This window comes from Pseudorasbora parva, chromosome 12, assembly GCF_024679245.1.
Source record: "Pseudorasbora parva isolate DD20220531a chromosome 12, ASM2467924v1, whole genome shotgun sequence".
Lineage (NCBI taxonomy): Eukaryota > Metazoa > Chordata > Actinopteri > Cypriniformes > Gobionidae > Pseudorasbora > Pseudorasbora parva.
In genome coordinates, this window is record NC_090183.1 from 40,008,935 (window position 1) to 40,031,438 (window position 22,504).

Genomic DNA, 22,504 nt, shown 5'->3' on the forward strand with positions numbered 1-22,504 from the left:
TCAGGAACAGGGCTGGGTCTGAATTGTGGGTCTTCAATTAAAGTGATGGGCTAAATCATAAATGAGATTCTTTGAAAAGAACATTTGGTAATTACTCTGTCTTGACCTGTTCTTGCTTATAGTCTGAACTCACAGCACCACCTTTAATTGAGATTAAACTTGGGTGATTTGTCTTTTTTTTGCATTTGGTTGGTATAACAGCAGTTTGTCTGTTGTCTTTTCTGTCAGAATTTCGTCAGAATTGTGAGATATAAAGAAAGAATTGTGAGAAATAAAGTCAGAATTGTGAGAAATAAAGTCAGAATTGTGTGATATAAAGTCAGAATTGTGTGATATAAAGTCAGAATTGTGTGATATAAAGTCAGAATTGTGCGATATAAAGTCAGAACTGTGTGATGTAAAGTCAGAATTGTGTGATATAAAGTCAGAATTGTGTGATATAAAGTCAGAATTGTGAGATATAAAGTCAGAATTGTGAGATATAAAGTCAGAATTGAGTGATATAAAGTCAGAACTGTGTGATATAAAGTCAGAATTGTGTGATATAAAGTCAGAATTGTGTGATATAAAGTCAGAATTTCGTAATATAACGTCAGAATTGTGAGATATAAAGTCAGAATTGTGAGATATAAAGTCAGAATTGAGTGATATAAAGTCAGAACTGTGTGATATAAAGTCAGAATTGTGTGATATAAAGTCAGAACTGTGTGATATAAAGTCAGAATTGTGAGATATAAAGTCAGAACTGTGTGATATAAAGTCAGAATTGTGAGATATAAAGTCAGAATTGTGTGATATAAAGTCAGAATTGTGCGATATAAAGTCAGAATTGAGTGATATAAAGTCAGAACTGTGTGATATAAAGTCAGAATTGTGTGATATAAAGTCAGAATTGTGTGATATAAAGTCAGAATTTCGTAATATAACGTCAGAATTGTGAGATATAAAGTCAGAATTGTGAGATATAAAGTCAGAATTGTGTGATATAAAGTCAGAATTGTGTGATATAAAGTCAGAATTGTGTGATATAAAGTCAGAATTGTGAGATATAAAGTCAGAATTGTGAGATATAAAGTCAGAATTGTGTGATATAAAGTCAGAATTGTGTGATATAAAGTCAGAATTGTGTGATATAAAGTCAGAATTGTGTGATATAAAGTCAGAATTGTGAGATATAAAGTCAGAATTGTGAGATATAAAGTCAGAATTGTGTGATATAAAATCAGAATTGTGTGATATAAAGTCAGAATTGTGTGATATAAAGTCAGAATTGTGTGATATAAAGTCAGAATTGTGAGATATAAAGTCAGAATTGTGAGATATAAAGTCAGAATTGTGAGATATAAAGTCAGAATTGTGTGATATAAAGTCAGAATTGTGAGATATAAAGTCAGAATTGTGTGATATAAAGTCAGAATTGTGTGATATAAAGTCAGAATTGTGTGATGTAAAGTCAGAATTGTGTGATATAAAGTCAGAACTGTGATATAAAGTCAGAATTGTGAGATATAAAGTCAGAATTGTGTGATATAAAGTCAGAATTGTGTGATATAAAGTCAGAATTGTGTGATATAAAGTCAGAATTGTGAGATATAAAGTCAGAATTGTGAGATATAAAGTCAGAATTGTGTGATATAAAGTCAGAATTGTGAGATATAAAGTCAGAATTGTGTGATATAAAGTCAGAATTGTGTGATATAAAGTCAGAATTGTGAGATATAAAGTCAGAATTGTGAGATATAAAGTCAGAATTGTGTGATATAAAGTCAGAATTGTGTGATATAAAGTCAGAATTGTGTGATATAAAGTCAGAATTGTGTGATATAAAGTCAGAATTGTGTGATATAAAGTCAGAATTGTGAGATATAAAGTCAGAATTGTGAGATATAAAGTCAGAATTGTGTGATATAAAGTCAGAATTGTGAGATATAAAGTCAGAATTGTGAGAAATAAAGTCAGAACTGTGAGATATTAAGTCAGAACTGTGAGATATAAAGTCAGAACTGTGAGATATAAAGTCAGAATTGTGTGATATAAAGTCAGAATTGTGAGATATAAAGTCAGAATTGTGAGATATAAAGTCAGAATTGTGAGATATAAAGTCAGAATTGTGTGATATAAAGTCAGAATTGTGTGATATAAAGTCAGAATTGTGAGATATAAAGTCAGAATTGTGAGATATAAAGTCAGAATTGTGAGATATAAAGTCAGAATTGTGTGATATAAAGTCAGAATTGTGTGATATAAAGTCAGAATTGTGAGATATAAAGTCAGAATTGTGAGATATAAAGTCAGAATTGTGAGATATAAAGTCAGAATTGTGTGATATAAAGTCAGAATTGTGTGATATAAAGTCAGAATTGTGAGATATAAAGTCAGAATTGTGAGATATAAAGTCAGAATTGTGTGATATAAAGTCAGAATTGTGTGATGTAAAGTCAGAATTGTGTGAGGTAAAGTCAGAATTGTGTGATGTAAAGTCAGAATTGTGTGATGTAAAGTCAGAATTGTGTGATATAAAGTCAGAACTGTGATATAAAGTCAGAATTGTGAGATATAAACGCATCAATGCATAGATTATAAATTCACAACTCAGATTTATGTAGTTAGTCAATAACGGCATTAAATGCCACTGGATCAAAGGTAGAACGTATTACATAATAAATTGCATGTAAAATTGAATTATAAGCAACATTTACTGCCTTATTTATGCCTCGACTGAGACATCACCATGAGGCTTCAATACAATATCCTTAACTTTATAGAAAGTTCACCCAAAAATGAAAATTAGTCCATGATTTACTCACCCTCAAGCCATCCTAGGTTTATATGACATTCTTCTTTCAGATGAATACAATGCATTATAATGGCAGTGAGTTGTTGGTTCATTTTTTAAAGTCCATAAAAGTGCATCTATCCATCATATAACTGCTCCACATGACCCCAGGGGGATAATAAAGGCCTTCTGAAGCAAAGTGGTGCGTTTGTGTAAGAATAATGTCCATATATAAAACTCTATAGCTGAAGTAACAAGCTTCCGGCGGTCAGTGGTACACAAGTTGACTTATGCCCAAAGAGTAACCCCTGACGCGATGTATCATAAGCTTTGACGCCTCTCACTGATAGGGCTGGGAAACAAACTCAAGCCCCTTTTCTCATATATCAAAATTCTCTGCCATTTCTCTTTAAAAATTCTTGTTTTAGACTCCAATTCATGACCGTTTTTTTGTTTCGCTCTAATCTCTGTGCTTCTATTTTCTTCAATACACTTGTCAAGGGTAAAGGGTTACTCTTTCGCCATAAGTTGACTTGTGTACTGCTGACTGCCGGAAGTTAGTTATTTTAGTCTATGAAGTTTTAAATATGGTTATTTTTCTTACACAAATCCATCGATTCGCTTCAGAAGGCCTTTATTAACCCCCAGAGCTATGTGGAGCAGTTATATGATCAAGTCACTGCTATCTTTTTATATAACTTTTATATAAATTTTATCCGTCTGAAAGAAGAATACACTTAGGATGACTTGAGGGTGAGTAAATCACGGGCTAATTTTAATTTTTGGGTGACCTGTCCCTTTAAGAAAATTGACACCTTCTGTCCTGTAAACACTATTAATTAATTAGTGTTCCCTAAATTGCATTGGTAATGCATGACTAATAAAAGCAGAAAAGGTGAAGTCTAGGTTTGAAATATGACCAGGCAGTAATTTTGCAATGATATGACGGCGGCCTGACATAATCTCATTGTGCGGTAGGGCCATGCAGCAAAATCTGATTTGAGACAGATGTAGACAGAGCCCGTTCGAGTGAGAATGAAGGGGGGAAAGGAGGGGCTGAAAACAGAATGGGACACAAAGTCTCATGGAGGATAATTAATGTGACATTTCCCTGACATTTAGCCAGAGGTGCAGTCAAAGAAGGAGCCTGAAGAAAGGGGGAGGGAGGGAGAGATGGAGGGGCCGGGAAAAAGCCACACAAAAAAGAAGAGTGGGTATTTGTTCTGTTCTTAACTGGACACAAAACATATGTGTGTGCGTGTGTGGCTAAATAATGGTCCATAAACCACCCAAACACCCGCAAACACTAACTTTGTCCTTTAGTGACATAGTTCTTCCTTTCAAAGTGATAGAGTCGGCCTTCTGTTGCCTGGTAACAGGAAGGACAGTCTTACACTGAACTGTCCCTCCCAATCCCATGTGACTATATATAAGCGCAGGTACACAATTATAGAATTAGAGCACATAAAATAGATGGCCAACCCAGAGAGAGAGAGCAAAAGTTTACAGCCGTTGCATCTCTAACAATACCATTCAACCACTGATCCAAGACCAAAAATGTATTGCATGTCGGACCTGGTCTATGATCGACCCATAAGGTCTGAGTCTGAATGTTTACATGGAAATACTAAGTTTTGAAGTCTGTGAGAAGCACGCTCTGTTGTGATTGATTACACGACTGGAGCTATTTGGTTAGAGTCCAGAGGCTTGAACTGCACTTTTTACATTGCCCTTTTAAGCTAATTATATGCTTATGTGGAGGTTGCGCTTTTTTCTTGGCAGACGAAGATGTTTGACACACCGTTGAATGCGATAATTTATAAGAACCTAATGCATACGGTTGTGGAAGCTGTGTGTTAATGCTTGAATCTGGGCCTGTTTATCAGCCTGACAGGATGCTGTCAGTGTAGGGATGTATCATGTATACCTTGGCTGCTACAGACGAGCCTGGTTTCTCAAGTAGGTCCCATAGTTTCTTCCTTTTCTCTGAACAACACGTGTTATCAAATTCTTCGCCCTCCCGGTCCTTCATAGTATCCGCTTCCCGCTTGAGCTCCTCGTTCATCTGCTCTTTCTTTTGGTGGTACCGAGCCTGGCAACACGACTCCAAGTAGATCTCATCCACCCCCCAGTAGTCCAGCTCCATGCTGAAGGACAGGGCGCACATTTCCTCCATCATGTGCAACTTCCCAGTGCGGTAGAAGTTCAGAATAGACGTGAACGCCCCAGGGTGCCGGTCAAAAAAGTACTCGTTGTCGTCCAGGTTGTAGTCGTCGCATATGTCCATGAGTGTTTCGTGGGTTTTGCAGTCGCGTAACTTGCCCAGTCGTGTGCGCGGCAGTCGGTCAAGGGTTCTCCACAGGACCTCGTGCGGCAGACCCCCTACGTTCAGTTTGACACGACGGTAGCACGACATACTCCGGATGATATCCGCGGGCTCCGGGGGCAAAGAGGCTGTCGAGCGAGAGCCAAATTTACTCATTCCTGTGGAGGGCTTATCCATGTTGTTATTTGCGTGACCTACTCTATGATTTTGGCCATGTGACAGGCGGTGTTACCAGTGGTTCCACGAACTGTTTCATTCTATTCGTGCTGTTGAAGAAAAGGAGAAACAAGAAATTAGTTTCATCCCTTCTACTAGCTTAAATAAATACATCCATAAACTATTCACTTACTAGCAGAAGCATTGTCATTAAAAGTCTGACTGCTGAACAGAGCAAGCAGCCGGAAATAAGTTAAAAATAAACATTGATATTTGCATGACTCTTGTCTAACGTTCCTGAACGCGCATGTATGCGTACGTCACGCCGTAGGCTACGAAACATCGAATCTACAGCTCGCGCCACTCGCTTTCTTCGATTCTCGAATAAATTACTCTTATGAGTCGGTTCTTTTTAGTGAATCAAAAACATAGCAAGACCACAGATCTATATAGAGAACATTATATAGATATCATTATATAATGTCATGATATATAGCAGTGAGCAAGACCAGTGTAATTTGATTCCTGCAATAGACCTACATTTATTTTATGAACCGGTTATTTTCATCGAATATGATTGGGCACAACTATTCGATTATTTTTAGTGATTCAGTAAGATAGCACTAACAGTGTATTCTTAGACCTAGATATGTATATCTATGTTCCGATACATTGTTTTAGTGAATCGAATACACAGCTCGAGCAGTGGACTGAATTCACCCTATAACTTACTCTTTTAAAATCATAATTGCATTGCATTGTTTTAAATCCCAAATATTTTATTTATAACAACTAACTTTAAAAAATGTGTGAAAAGTCCTTAAAGCTGCACTATGTAAAAAAAAAGTCCTTGATTCATGTTTTGTCAAACTGGTCAAATCACGTGACTTTGGTGATCCGAATCATGAATCGATACGCTGATTCATTAAGCTCCGACGATGTCTGTGTTTTGAAATCAGCCATCTCTTTATAAGTCTTTATTTCGTTTTTATTTCGTTTTTTTGTTGTTGTTGTTTTTTTGTTGTTGTTTTTTGAGTGCACAAAAACTATTCTCGCTGCTTCATAAAATTATTGTAGAACCACTGTTGTGAGATGGACTTTGTAGCAACATCTTTAGTAGGCCTAGCTACCTTTTTATGGGTCTTGAAAGAGGAAATGACATTGTGTCAATGGAGGCCTTTCTGAGCCATATCAACAAAAATATCTTCATTTGTGTTCTGAAGATGAACAAAGGTCTAACGGGTGTCGAACGATATGAGGGTAAGTAATTAATGACAGAATTTTCATTTTAGGTGAGCTAACCCTTTACTTTGCTTTAAAATCTCACGTTTTGAAAGAACAGTGTTAAATTAATTTCTTCTTTCTTTGTTATATATCCTGCTGGCTGGCATCTCTAATGATCTCGTATTTTAGCAGCAGTCTATCAAGGGCAGTGAATGCAATACGCATTTTAAATATTAGACTACAAAATGAATCTGAAGTAAAATTAGGCCTACTAAGAGAGTCGTCGACGGAACCGGAATCGTTCAGATGAATCGCAATCATTCAATTCCTTACGAATCTCAAAGCCTGAGAAGTCGCTGTCCGCCAGCGTGGTGCTGAATCGCCTGCTGCTTTCCTAAAGGCCAGTTTTTGTCGAAGTTAACCACCCGTTCGTCTCTATAAGCTCCCAAAAGATAACAAACATTTGAATCAAAATACATTGGAACGCACGCGATCCACCTGTAATCCTTTGAAAGGAACCGGCTGTAATCATTAACATTATTTCAGTGGGCTACACCTGCCGTTTGAGAACTCGCCATATCCCTTTCGCTGTACAGTAGCCTATATTAAAAGACTCCATAAACTATTAAGTAAAATACTAAAAGGTTATATTTAATTTTCATACCTTGTAGCTAAAGAGTTAAATGTAACGTCGGCTGGAGCCCGACCGTAGCCTACATCTGCAGCAGCAACAACAACATGCAAAATAAGAGGAGCACATGATAACATGATAGACATCTTGGTCTAGCTTTTAGTATTCTACACATTGCGAAGCTAATTAAAAGAGATTTTAATGAGCATCGCGCGTCTTTTCTAGGTTGAAATGCTATTCATTGCATAAGGAATACCGGCATCATAAATGTGTCAATGCAGCTGTACTTATGATATGATTTCATTGATCTTCTCCTACACTTGAAGAAAAAAGTGACGCTAAATAGTCAAAGCACATTGTTCGGGACCGTAACAGAGGACATATTCGAAACATCTAGGCAAAGTGCTATCTTAAATACATTAAATATAATTTAAACATTGTAGGAGTGGCATCCAGCATTATTGATCCTGCATCATACATGTAAATACATTGCATCTTCAGACGTGTTAACACACAAAACAATATTATAATCTCATTGCAATTGTAGTTATTAGTATGGGATGTTTAACTGTATAAAATGCAATTCAATATTATATAAAAATAAATAAAAAACCTCATAGCTCATGTCACTTTTCCTTTTGTTTTCGTAAGAAATTTCCAATATGACCAATACTATTTAAGCATACGGTGAATATGTATATAAAAACTGGATAGACTGATAAATATGGGTAGAAAGTAAACCCACCTTAATTTGTGAAGACTTCTTGCTGACAGCGATGTGAAATTAAGCATTTAAATGGGCGAGAAGGCAGGGACGCCACAGTTTAAATAAGCCAGCACACGGCGGCTCGTGCATCTTCTCCAGACATACACATATCGCGCCGCTTTTTTCTCATGGAAAAAGATCAACAAGTCTTGGGGTGAATCCACACTGTTTTCGTTCCCTGATGTCTAACATCTCTTGCGTGAAGGCGACAGCTGCTTTCCTTGCAGATGTCTGGCTCGCCGTAGTCTCACCGCCCAATGGCAGAAAGACGACGCGCTTAACCCTTGCCACCCAGCACCGAGAGGCTCTTGGAGCAGCTACTTGTGTGTCGTTACGAGTAACCTGTGTGAAAATGGCGCCTGAAGAGAGGGCAATACAGAAAACTAAACACTTATTTCATATGCGTTAGGGAACACATCAGCTTTTCGGAGCAGTGCTCAAGCAACCTATGAGTCAGATCAGCCATAGCTGCAGCTCCTTGAATATGTGAGTTTGATTTAATATTTTACCAAGATGAAGAACAGCAGCTGTACTAAGATGTTCTTGGGTCTCCTATCATTACATTCAGGGAGACTTTATATTAAATTTCAGCAAATAGAGCAAATCATTTATCCTAATTATTTTGAGAGTAAATATTTACCTTGTTAAACTGTGGAGATTGAACTTTCTGACTTTATGTGATGTAGTGTCTGTAGACATACAGTCAAACCCAAAATTATTCAGACACCTTCTCTTACATTATCATAGTTTAGAAAATGGCAATAAAATATGACTCAGCGTTAAACTGTGTCAGAACAAGTAAAGTCACCTTTATTTATATACCGCTTTTTTAAATGCAAATTGTTTTAACGCAGCTTCAAAGTGGTAACAGGAAAATAATGCAAGAGAAAATTTCATCCAGCTCAGTTCAGTTATCATAGTGTCAATGTGGGCCAATCTTTAATGTGGTTTAATATTTTGTGTCCCCAACTAAGCAAGCCAAAGGTGATGTGGCAAATAACCAAATCTCCATCAGGTGACAGAATGGAGAAAAAAACCTTGGGAGAAACCAGGCCAGTTCTCCTCTGGCCAACGAACGAACAGTGATTCAGGCAACATTATAGGTCAGAAGTCAGATTAGATCAGAACACTCAGAATAATTGTCCTGTTAATCAAAATCATCTTGATAATGTCATAAAAAGTTTTTTTGTTGGATTACAATCAGCTGTCCATTGTTAAATTTAAGTACACAATTAGATAATGCCAATTTAGGTTAACCATTGAACAAGTAATGCTTCATTTTATCCATTTTGTTAAAACACTTAAGCAAAACATGGTCAGGTCAAAGTGTCTGAATAATTTTGATCGCATTTAAAAAAAAAATCAATTTTACTGCCATTCCACTATATGAATACTTTTTGGGTATAATAGGTCACAGGTTACTTTATTTTGCTATCCTCACTTACATAAATGAACTATAGTGTCCTGCACCCACTAGTAAAATATCATATCTGGTGTCTGACGCATGATTTGATACCATATGCATTTAGTTTAAAATTTAGTTTAAGTCTTTTGTCTCAAAATAAATGTGACAATTACAGGGTTTTTCACTAGAAACCTAAATCTGCAAAAAAAAAAAAAAAAAAAAGATTATATATATATATATATATATATATATATGTATGTGTGTGTGTATATATATATATATATATATATATATATATATATATATATATATATATATATATATATATATATATATATATATATATATATATATATGTGTATGTATATATATATATATATATATATATATATATATATATATATATATATATATATTATAACACATTCAATTAGATTTTTGTTATTTCACATAATGGATCAATTTCCCTACAAACAGGTATTTAGGAAAGTGATGAGGTGGTGCTTGTTGCTATTTAGTGTTTTAGGAGAAAAGAAAAGTGCATTTTACCCTGGGGTAACCCATGTTCCTTTGGCCTTGTCAAAACACTGTAGACAGATCGAAGCTTTAACTTTTTTGTAAAACAAAGCAGGCATGCATTTTCCAAAATGTGACCATTATTCACTATAGTAGCACATTTACTTTGGCATCAGTTTGAACAAAACATTGCAACAAAATACAATTAAACATCTGAATGATTCTGCATTCAAAGTAGGTTATCAAAATTAAAATTTCATTAGAAAAGTGAGCCTCTGGGTGGGATGTTTCTTCAGAAAAGTAAGAATAGTAAACCCAAATGACATCATGTTTTAAGAGATATTAAATGACTAAACCAGAGTTTAAAAAAATACAATATTTATTATTGCAATAAGTATTCAAGGCATTGTTGTAAAAAAAAAAAAAAAAGGCTGTTGTTATCTGTACAGTTTTAATAAGATTTGGCATAGCACTGTCAAGATCTGATTCTGTAGCGGATCTCCAGATCTCCCGCTGGTTGAAGAATCCCAAAGCCATATCGGCTGGGGTCTACCATTGGCAGCGTTGCATTCTTGTCACATAGCTCCAGATCAAATCGAGTCAAGATTGTGAACACAAGCCTAAAGGGATTAGAAAATGAACAAAAAAATAATAATTCCAGATGTCATTATAGTTGCTAACAGACAGAGTATAAAATGGAGCAAAAGTTTATGGATGTTCTTAGAGCAGGTGTTGATTAAACAAGGACAAAAGGTGCGGTCACATTAGTGAAATTTTGCTAATAATTTTGCACACAAAAAAGATCCATTGAAAACAGTCATTAGTCTACTAATGTATGAAGCTCCGTTCATACAGAAGGCACTTTCAAACTAAGCAGCTTTCTGTTGGGTAATGCGATGAATCCAACTTGAACACAAGCAAACTTTTTTGCCCACACACAAAACTACCAATCGTGTGAAATTCCATTGAAATAATGGATTTTGCCTGCAAAATCTTGTGTAGCAACAGTAAATGTGACTATTATGCCATTTTACAAAGTCTTGCTTTTGTTATTGAGGTCTACTTTAATAGCTTTTCAGGCTTGAAAGTTCAAAAAACACATTATTTGTTTCACATATTTTACACTTCTCTTCCCCTTCTGCCAGTAACGCTCTGTTTAGTTCTGGTCTCTATGAAGCTCCTTCTTCCAATAAGTGTAATATGCTCTAAATGGTCGGCTGGACCATTGTGTTGTGATTGGTCAAACTCATTGACCGTGTTGCGGAAATTTCACAATACCACAATGCAAGTTTCAACACACTACTTATGCAACTCACCCAGGTCTCTAAATCCCATAATTTTTTTTACTATACGTCGTTGACAGAAATTATGTCAAGTCTACAATAGAGGCATTTAAGGGAGTTCAGAAACAGTGCTTACTGATATAGAGAATAACTCCCTTTAGAGTGAATTTGTGCTTTGTAACAGCAACATTACAAAAAAGCATAGTAGCATAGTAGGTCTTGTTTAAGTTTTTATGTGTTGAAATGTTAATATACATACTCTTTAATTGCACTAACTGCAAATTGCCGTCCTGGACACAGGTTGTCTTTGGTCCCCCAGGGCACGGAGGGATTTTTCACCCTCACTCCATCCTTAAAGAAGTCCTTTCTCTCTGTCCCATCCGCGTTAAGGAAGCGGTCATACTGGAACATCTGTTGCATTACGAGAAGACAAGCATAATTAACATTTTGACTATTGTGTCTGAGTGTAAAATGAATACATCATTAGGATATTTGTAGCACCTGACAAAAACATTAGATTGTCTTGATGAAATATTGTAAAGCAAAAAACTGTGCTGACATGCTATTTTAGTGAGACACATCCAATGTTTGCTTGCAGGAACAGCAAATCAATTCTGTAAATCAATTTACTATTAATCTGTATGCTTGACATGGAAGCTTGGATCTGATATTTAGTTCACAGTGCCAATACACAGCACTACGGTGTGCAACGTCAGCATGTTGGCCTACAAAAGGGGTGTGAGCGTCTGTTTCTCACAGATAGTAGCAGCAGCAGTGAATATAAACTGTGGCCCCCTTCCCCCTATTTGTATTTGTGCCAATGACAGCAGTTGAATAGCTAATCCCAGATATCTCACTAGATTAGCCCTCCGACCTGTGCAGAATGTAATCCAAGCTTGATCATAATGGTGGACGTAAATAAAGTTAAAGATAAATAGGTTTAGGTCATGTCAATAAGTGAGGTGTGCTCATAAAGCAATGCCTTATCTGCAAAAACAATCTTAGCATTGCATAGCAATTTAAAACTTTTTGTGTTGGCTTGCTTGAGAGTCAATGTCTAAAAAAATAAGTTAACACTTAAGAAATGTGACCTTTATATCTTGATCCTAAAGAACGTACAGAATGATTAAATTAAACTTAATATGTTTAATTTATAAACTGTATATATTTTATTATAATTTAGAATTACATTATATATATTATATATATATATATATATATATATATATATATATAATATACTTTTTCATGTTGTTATATGGAGCAAAAGTATTAAATATAATTAAACCCCCCACCTTTTATAATTGGTACTTGCGATTGGAAAACTCAATGATGCCATGGATTTGTTATGCGGCGTTAAATTAAATTTACATATTGTCTATCAGTTTATATCTATTTTTCATGTTGTAACTGGTATTTGCACGTATGGAAAACTGACCAACATGATGTTAAGGTGTTGCTTAATGTGTGCAAAGGTATACAATTAAATATATTTTTTATAAATGTAAAAAAAAAAAAAAAAAATTCTGAATGGTACTTGCCAAAGGAAAACTCCCAAACATGATGTGATTGCTGAGGTGTTAATTTCACTTTTTATAACTGATAATTTTCTGATGGTACTTGCCAATGGAAGTCACCAGCATTAATGGGGTTGCCATGTGATTGCTAAGGTTGTTTTTACCATGTTCCTGTGTGGCGTATTCTATGGCATTGCTGTTTGTTTACCAATGTATTCTGGCTTGCTCTGGGTCAAAAGAGCCAACCACCAAGTCTCTTATTATATTCTAGATGGGTCTTGGTACCTAAGTCACTGAAAATGTTTAGGCTGTTAAATAGAGCAATGGAAATGCTTGAGGTGCTTCAAATGCACCTATTTTTCAAATGTTAACCTAAGTTAAAATCAATACACATTTCAAATTTATCTCAAATCAGCACTGATTCCTCAGGCAATAAAATGATTTCTACTCTAAGTGGACACCATCTCTCCGCTTGGTTGAGTTTAGGATGGAAGTGGAATCTGAAAGTGTACCTCTGGTTGTTGGTGGATCTGCGGGTCCATCTGAGGGCTGATGAAGGGGAAAACGCACAGGCGATCGCCCCGTCGGAGTTGGTACCTTTGGCCGTTGCTTAAATGAATCGTCTTATCTTGCATGACTTCTCTAGTGATGAGAGCAGCTGCAGTTAGACGCAGTGTCTCACTAAGAACACTATCTGTAAAACAAGTGACATTTCAAAAATGTGGTTTTAATTGGAAATGGAATTGGTTTTGCAATTCCCATATTGAAATATATATGAGCACATGAACATCTTCACTGCATAATTTGTAAAATACACATACATTTTTATTAAAGCTACAAAAGTAATTCCGTTACTAAAGAGCAGTTGAATGGGTTTCTCTTATCTTTTGCAAGTTTTATAGGCTGCTGTCACTTTAAGACCTGACACACATGATCTGACATTCATCCCATTTTCTCACAACTCTTTCCGTTAATTTAAGACTATTTAACTCATTTAAGACTTTCTATGGTTTGTGTCCGTTCAAGCACTGTCTGAAGCAGCATTCTGTGAACATGAGTACTGTGTCAGACAGGAGATGTCTTTTGTATCTTGAATTCACACTTGAATTCTAGTGTTGTCACTTCCTCTAACATAAAAGTTTGTAAATATATAATGTGTATTATATTAATGCTGTAAAATACGCATTATATATTTACATAAAAGTTCACAAATATATTTATATATTAGTGTCGTCACTTAATCTAGCATAAAAATTTAATATGTATATTGTATAATGTATAAAAATATAATACAATCTGCTGTAAATCTCTAATTCAGGATTCAATGGCAGAAACAATTATCACCACAAATAGATCTGCAAATACATAACATTTTCTATATTTATAATATGATTATAAATTATCTCAGTGATGTGACCTACCAAACACTGGAGTGTTTTTCTGTCTCTCTTCGGGACGGAGGTGCTTTCCACCTTGGATTTCCTCTCTTACATTCCTTAGAGCTTCAGGGTGGGTGAGTAAGTAGCCCAGTACCCAGAATGCAGTGGGGCCTGCATTACCCTGAGGACATAAACATACCTCAAATTACTTTCAAACCAACCACTAAAAAGGGTTCCGACACTGAATATTTTTTGCATTCAATTTCTGGCTTTACTCTTTACATCTAAAGTAAACTTATGTAACTGTCTGAAAAATAAGAGAGCGTGACCTGACACAAGATTTATAAAAAATTTATATAAATATACAGCAGGGTCTAACCTACAACATATTGCTTCTCCATAAGTGGTTCTATATCGACACTGCTGTCAGTGTGTGGGGAGCAGTGCAGTTAAACCTGTCATACAACAATTGCTGTGGGTTCAGGGGACTCCTCTGGCAGTCAAGGTCAATGAGGGAGGAAGACTTTGAAACAGACTGTTAGGTGAATCTGTCTGTCAATAAACCTGACAAAGCACAAAGAAGTGCTTTCTATGTGAGGGAATTCCCATGAGCTTATGTTACTTTAGAAACACCTGTTAAACATTGCAATACATTTCATTTTAAAATTGCATCATATGTCTGTGTACTGTATGAGCATCACATGCTTTTGCAAAGCTATGAAAAAACAATGCTTGATAATAAAACCTGTATAGGTTTATTTGTTTTAGCTTGGGATTTGGCATTATAAATAGCTGAAGAATGAAGAATCTACATTTGGGGGTTCAGTCAAATTTTTAAATGTTTTTTAAGAGAAGTCTCTTCTGCTCACCAAGGTGGCATTTATTTGATCAAAAATACACTAAAACAGGAATATTGCGAAATATTACTATTTAAAATATATTTTGAATTATAATTTATTCCTGTGATGGCAAAGCAGCCTTCAATGTTCCTTCAGAAATCATTTTAATATGCTGATTTGGTGTTCAGTAAACATTTATTATTATTATTATCAGTGTTTAAATATTAAGCGCCACAGATCTAAACGTAAAAGAAGTCCACGACAACTATAATGACAACAGCACAAAGTAACAATATGTGTCTAATACACAAAATAATATATATTAGCAAGCACCACAAATTATGCAGTGAAGCAGTTTCTCTTTAGTTATACTGCTCTCATGTGGTTAAATTGGAGTACTGAGGTATGAATGCTTAGAAAATATAAATTTATTCTCAAATATAAAAAGGAATAGTTTGTTACCACACCCTCCCCCAACCACCCATATTGTATTATCATATTGTATAAACTTTTTTGTGTGTGTGTGTTTTATGTCCCTTTTAGAGCTTGACAGCATACCATATGTTTTCAGTGTGGAAAGAGCACTGTGAACATTTGTGTCTGTCTTTGTGTTCCATACCATGTTATACATGCTTGATATGTATAATATGATGTGAGTAAATTATGCCATAATTTTAATTGTTGGGTGAACTAATCCTTTAATCGTACCTCAAGGTGTTTATTTAAATATTTTATATTGTCAAGCTTGAGTCAAATTTCTCTAATATGTACGTAAATAATTCTGTTAAACTTGGGGAAGCATGAACACCTCCTTTGCATAATTCCCTTCAGTTACAATAGAATCATTCACTGCATGCTGTTTGCCCTTAGGATACAGTGTCTCAGGTGTGCTTTGGGCAGCTTGTCAGATTTTGTGTGCATGTACTCTGGAAGTGTCAGGAACTCGAGTGAAATCACAAACTCATGCATTCCACAGGGACAGGCTCATTTGTTTACAGTAAGATTACAAAGAGTGCAAAACACTCTTTCCCTATGGCAACCTCAAGGTATTAGTGTATGCACTATGTAGTTTTGAGGGATTAAGCATGCTATGACAAAAAATAATTCCTAAAGCAATAGTTCACCCTAATGTTCATGATGATGAACTACTACTTTACCCAATAGTTCAACCCTGTATTATTTTTCAGTTTTACAAAAAGAGATGAATTTACACTCCCAAGCTCAAATCTATATTTGAAGTCTTCTGAGTTTTTTGTTATAGAAAAGAAAGATAATTGACGTACACTATTCTAAAGTTTGGGGTGAGTAAGATTATTTTAAGAAATTAATACGTTTTGGGTCAGTAAGATTATTTTAAGAAATTCATACTTTTATTAAGCTAATAAAGACTTTTTACATCATCACAAAAGTGTATTTCAAAGAAAATTATCTATTCTATTTCTACTTTTTATATATCAAAGAAACCTGAAAACATCACCATGGTTTCTACAAATGTTTTAAATATATTAAAAAAGAACATATTAAAAATATTAAATATTAAAATAGAAATATATTTTACAATAATACTGTTTTTTCGCGTTATTTAAAAAAAAAAAAATCAATTCTAAGACTCTAAGCATAAGAGTCTTCTTTCATAAACTTTTGAATGATAGTGTTTGAGTTTACAATTACAGAATGTCTTGTAACTATTTTGCAGTGCATTGTGTGTATCCAGTATGTGTGTGAAAGTACAACTGATACAGCACAGTACACCTGAAAGTACAATTGACAGAGACAGGGAGAAACTCACCTGTGTGACCCATAGCTGAAGAAGCATTGCTCTCCTCTGAGTCTCGGCATCAACGCCTTCATCCTGAAGTTGCTGTACATAATTTCCTAGCCATGACTGGTGTTTTGGATTTCTATTTAAACATGCTGGAGTCAGCCATTTCCACAGTTGTTCTCTAGCTGAGTTTGCAATCTGTTTCTCCGCTAATGAATGCATAGACAAAACAAAACAAAAGTAACATCTCAGTATCAGGTTAGCAACATCTATATAAATAACAATGAATTCTGAATTCTTACAATTTCTTTCAAATGAAACCTGCATTACCTTTGTTTACAGTAGTTCGAGCAAGTTTAGGCAAAATCTTGTCAAACCGGCGAAACTCCTCGTAAACTTCTGTTAGAGCTGCACTATTGTTCTTCTCTATGCCAAACACAGTGAGATAGCCAGTCCTGCAGAGAAATGGTATGAGGATATACAGCATACAAATAAAAACTAGAAAGCCGATTAAGTGGGCCTTAATCATTTTGCACTAAACCCGTTTTTTCCAGAGTGTTAAAATCTGTTGTAATAACAACCTTTGATTAGTCACCATTGTCACAAAATACCATGTTTTACTGCACGACCTGAAGGCATATATGAGTTAACTAAGCTGCACCTTGTGGAGGTATGAGAACTCTTCGTATTTGTACAATAGCAAGTGATAATTATTGTGCCAGCTTTTGGGTGGGATCGTGTCTGCTTGTTGATGGGTACAGAATGAACCCAAGCAGTGTGTGCAGTTTTTCACAATCACAATACAACAGATCTGTTACGTAACAGGTATAGCTTTATAAGAAAATAAAATGAGGTTACAACATTAGGCACTTGATATAACAATGGCCATCAATTAGAATAAGGTTATCAGGGCCATAGAGATTCACTACAAACTTAAAGGGATAGTTCACCAAAAACTTACTCACTCTCATGTTCCAAACCTGTATTACTTCAGATATTTCAAAGAATTTTGGTAACCAGACAGTTGACAGCATCCACTGACTTCAAAAGGAGTAGGAAAGTAGGAAAAAATACTGTTGAAGTCAGTGGCTACCTTCGACTGTCTGCTTACCAACATTCTTTGAAATATCTTATTTTGTGTTCAACAGAAAGTAATACAGGTTTGGAACAACTTTGGGGGCGAGTAAATGATGAATTTCTATTTATAATAAAAAAAATTGGGTGAACTATCCATTTAATTATCAAGTTTTCATTTTATAGTGCATTTTAAACATACTTCCTGCTGAGGTAATCCCTCAAGCGCGTTGCAAAAACAGTCCCAGTGCTGAAACTCTACTTACAAGTGTGGTTTTGCAACATATGCAGTGTGAACGATGTAACCTGCTGATAATTTGACTGCCATGTATGCTTGTTGTAAGAAACAAGATTTAGCACCAGTTCACACACAACGTGTTTTTCTTGATAAAAATGCATTCTACTGGAATCCAAACTGTTGAGTTGAACTTCGCTTAACTTGAGCGCTATGTTTTTATGACACCATGTGATAGGCAAGACACGCGTGTAATAGTCTAGTGCATGTTTATATTATAAAACAATGGAAAAGTAGCACAGTGGAATGTAATAATAATGGAATGGATAGTCTTAAGGGGTTTCTAATATGTTGATTTTAGAGTTTGGCATACTTGAAGAGCAAGCTGTAGCAAAAATTGAAGAGTCCATCTTTTTTCCACTCAGATATCTTAAGGCCCATTTCTGAAGAGGTCACAAGCAGGTGGAGGTTTTTCTGCATTGAGCTGCACAGTTGGGTCAAAGCGGTCCCCTGAAAATGCCTAGTCACACACACACAAACACATACTGTATATTTATATGGTTCAAATTTGCTTTGATATGTTTTATGTCATCAAAAAAATCTAGCATCTTAAAACATAAAAAAAAAAGATTTGTTATGACAACTCTCGGAGTGTTTGGCATGGTAATGGATGTGACAATGTTAATATGTGTTGTCTTCGCGGAATTGATATGCTACGATGCTACAAGCTGCTGTGAGCAAAAGACATGCTGCTGCTGTACAAAACGTACATTAATTACCCATAGCAGATCTATACAAGTGGAGCTGGGGAAGGTGGAGAGTTTCTAAAAGCGTGCTGCAAACTGTTACAGCAAACACTGACCAAGTATTGGAAAGTTTAGCAGCAAGCTCATTGGCTATTGATAACATTGAGATTGCAGGCACATTGAGTTAAAGACCTGCCTGCTCCATCTTGAGTTTCATCATGACATAACTTTGTATTCAAGGCAAATTCAGATGATGACATTAGTTCAGAAAGAGTGACTTATTATCAGAAACCTACATCTCTGCTCTTTTCTTCTCAGATTCAGGGTTGTGACTGGGCAGATTTAGGTTGAAGATTCTCTTCATCAGGACCTGAGCATAGCCAGTCTGGTCGAGCGTGACCACATCTGACAGGACTTCATCATAGGAGTTAGAGTCCAGCAGAACAGTGATGTATTTTCCAGCTGCACGCACCTAGTTCACATTAGATTACAAGTTACTATTCACATTAGTGTGGTTGGCGCTACAAATAGTGTAAGTACGTTGGCACAGGAAATGTCATGAAATATAACTTGTAATCTTAACACCTATCTATCTAATACAGTTAAGTAACATCTAAATAAAGTTTTATTAAGTAACCAGCCATCTTAGGATTATGTGCCAGAAGGTTATGTGCCAGTTCAATGCCTCGGGACTTCTAGACACCTAGAATGGCTTGAGGGCGAGTAAATCATGGGCTAATTTTTTGCCTGGGAAAACCCAGACATCTTCCGGCAAATTTAGATTTGCTCTGCAAGTAGTCTGGCAAAGAGCCCATTTAAGCCCATTTCTAATCCTTCGAAATCGCAGCACCAATCAGAAACGTTGGCAGAGCTGCAGATTTTGTCAAGGCTTTTGTTTTAGGCTTTTAGGCTTTACACGATGGCGACAGCAAGTCCGAGTGAGACAGCGAATCTGAGATGTTTCAGTCGGTCTGAGATGCTATTAGGTTTTCCAAATTTTGCAAAAATGTTGATAGAGTGGCGGTGGACACCAGCTATTATCATATTTATTTTACAACAATGGCAAAAGTTGTCAGAAGCAATTGCAACATCTTCCTCGAAATAACAAAAAGAGAATTGCTGTCAGAGTCTCAGATGTTTCTCTGTCACCCTGCATACGTTATGTCCTTCATTGCTCTGATTGTTTTTTTGTCTATCTAATTGCGCCAAGAGGCATTTGAGCGACGTCCATTGGTGACGCCCCTTTGGAAATGATTTGTCTATGAAACTTTGCCAGACCATAACTCAGTTACTACTGAGAATGGTCTTGTTTTAACCAGGCTAGCTAATTTTCATTTTTGGGTGGACTAACCCTTTAAAGGAGTACTTCAGCGCTGGGAAGATGAATCTGTATTTAAACTGGGTCATCAATGTAGTAGAAATGTGAAATTATTTTTGATTTTGGTGCTTTCTAGACTGAGAAAAGACATTCAAAAATGTATTTTTGTCTCATGGAGATGAAAGACTACAATTCCCAGAATTCTTCGCTGCCCTGTGAGGCCATTCCCAAAGCCACCAACTTGATTACTGTGACTGAGTTGGAGAAGACACTACAATTAAAAACTGAACGTGTCTGTTCAGTATAATGAGTGAGTCACCGCGCGAGTATCACAGCACTGTGAGCACTAACTGCAGGAGTGAGATAAATGAGTTGATGAGCTCTCATGATGAGAGCTGAGGTAATCGCGACTACACTCGCGGCATACATTCACAACGCGAGTTCAGTCTGGCGTGTTTCAGTCCATGCCTTTGCAAGCTTAACTTTCATAGAAATTAATTTGAGAAGTTAAAAGACTTACATTGCTCACAATAGCTGTAATTTCAACGTCTCTGTCAACTATAGATCCGATACAGTCCAACTATGAGTAACATCATTTCTAGCCAATGTAACTTTTTGTGTTTTTGTCAAAATAACTTGCGAGATGTATGATATTCCATCATTTAAGCAAAGTCAACAGTGATTACAAGGTGTTTGGGTTCATTTGTTTGACATATTTGTGTTCTAGATGACTATATTATTGGTCTATGGTTAGATGTCTATTACATTTCCACTGACAGCCTAAACAGCTATTAGACATCTTTTAATTGCAAAATTAATTGCTGGGTTCAGTAATAATGTATAGTATGTACATATATAAAATGGATATATTAAGGTAGTTGAATGAAAATTTCAAGCATTGTGACATGTTTGCTTAATTTAAAACGATTTAAAACAACATTTTTCTAATTTGAGCTCTTATCAGTTGAGAGACTACATTAAATAGCATTAAATAGCCTATATTTTAAACTATTTAAGTGAATTTCAAAAATGCTAAAACGCAAATAAAATTGTGTAAAGTGCTAACCATTTCCTATTATTTGTCAACAAGGCTACCCATTAACAGAACAAACTGTGCCTTACGAAGAGAACTCACTGTAAAAATGTCTCCGTGCTTCTGTTTCATCCTAGTCAGGAATTTAGCAGCATCTTTTCCAAACTCAAGCGCGTGGCCAAGCCAAGGAATCATTCCTTTATCAAGAGGAGGTTCATTTCTTCGCCTGCAAAAAGTATTTGTTTGTTAAAATGTTTGTTTATTAAAGTTTAACTCTCATTAAAACTATCGTTCGTCAGACTCGGGAGCTGGTCAGACTGGTCTGGACTCACCTGGTGCGTCTCGCGTAAAGAAACAGAGCAGCGATTCCCAGCAGGAGAAGCGCCGACCACATCATGGCGAGTGTGCGTGATCTTCTGCCCTGCCCTCGTTTCGAGAAGTTAAATACTGAACTCAACTGAAACCAACACTAACACACGTCACATCTCATTACGAAATTCACAACTGTCGAAGCGGTGGGCGTGTAAATGTCTAAATATGACTTAACCTGACGATGACATCTACTGTCATACGTTTCAGTGGCACGACTGTTGAAAGCATACTAATAAAGCAGATCAATACACTTCAAACTCACCATAAACACGATTTCATCAGTGTGCGAATTATGTAACGACCTTTGAGTTGTTGTGCTATGGGAATTTTCGAATCGATGTGTTCATCTCACATTTTTCCATTAACGCATTTAATATCAAATAAAATATGTAAATAGTAAAACGGTAATTAATAACATCAGTTAAATGGTTTGACAAATGTAGGCTATTCCAAATGTAGGCTATGCCGAAACTATTGCTTCAAGGTCAAATGCAGAAGTCACAAATATATTTAGCAATTCTTTAATTCTCAGCAAATTAATCATCATATTGACGTCAAAAAACAAAGAACAAAAATATTTTCCTGTCATTTTCGCTCTCATCATGACAGACACTGTTGTATATATGTTATAGACTTTTTCATTAGGCTGTATTCTGGCATTATTACTACATGGCCATGTGAAGATGTATAAGAGACTTTACTTTGAAAATGGGAAATCTTTTGACATGAATCATGTTAGGTGTATCTTTTATTTTAGCCCAGTCATTTTCAGAGATTAAGGGTGTGTGTGCTGTCTTCATGTTTTATCTTTTTAATGACGAATTGTACATCATTGTAGATGTGTTCGCTATATGACAGGTGGGGCATTTTAACGATTTGACTTGATCTGTCTTTTAAATGTAAGAATGGATCGACTCAGTTTTATTATAATTATTTTATTTTAATGAATTATTCATATATATATATATATATATATATATATATATATATATATATATATATATATATATAACAAAATAGAATACATACACAAAAAAACATACAAAATAGAAGAAAAAAATGAAATATTACAAATATAGGCTATATACAAATATAGTATAAATAATAAAAATTACAGTTTTAAATCTATAAATTATATATCATTGT

The 22,504-nt window shown here is 35.5% G+C and overlaps 2 protein-coding genes and 1 long non-coding RNA gene across 3 annotated transcripts in view; 1 reads left to right on the top strand and 2 right to left on the bottom strand.

The window, feature by feature from the left end:
• Positions 1–8,129, bottom strand: part of kcnb1 (potassium voltage-gated channel, Shab-related subfamily, member 1) — a 37,851-nt gene extending 29,722 nt beyond the window's left edge. The window contains exons 1-2 of the mRNA XM_067460272.1: positions 7,859–8,129; positions 4,704–5,368 (exon numbers count right to left, since the gene is read on the bottom strand). Coding sequence (XP_067316373.1) covers positions 4,704–5,279 — 576 coding nt within the window. The 5' untranslated portion in view covers positions 5,280–5,368; positions 7,859–8,129. The remainder of the gene's footprint in view (positions 1–4,703; positions 5,369–7,858) is intronic.
• A 184-nt stretch (positions 8,130–8,313) lies between these two features.
• Positions 8,314–22,504, top strand: part of LOC137094527 (uncharacterized) — a 56,039-nt gene continuing 41,848 nt past the window's right edge. Inside the window, exon 1 of the long non-coding RNA XR_010908669.1 lies at positions 8,314–8,365. This is a non-coding gene — a long non-coding RNA (uncharacterized lncRNA). The remainder of the gene's footprint in view (positions 8,366–22,504) is intronic.
• On the bottom strand, positions 10,209–21,474 carry ptgis (prostaglandin I2 (prostacyclin) synthase). Its single transcript, XM_067458519.1, has 10 exons — positions 21,319–21,474; positions 21,089–21,212; positions 18,932–19,107; positions 18,263–18,409; positions 16,911–17,035; positions 16,608–16,789; positions 14,022–14,160; positions 13,113–13,294; positions 11,343–11,494; positions 10,209–10,420 (listed from the first exon to the last, which is right to left on the bottom strand). The coding sequence occupies exons 1-10, from the start codon at positions 21,381–21,383 to the stop codon at positions 10,276–10,278; spliced, it is 1,437 nt and encodes a 478-aa protein (XP_067314620.1). The 5' UTR covers positions 21,384–21,474; the 3' UTR covers positions 10,209–10,275.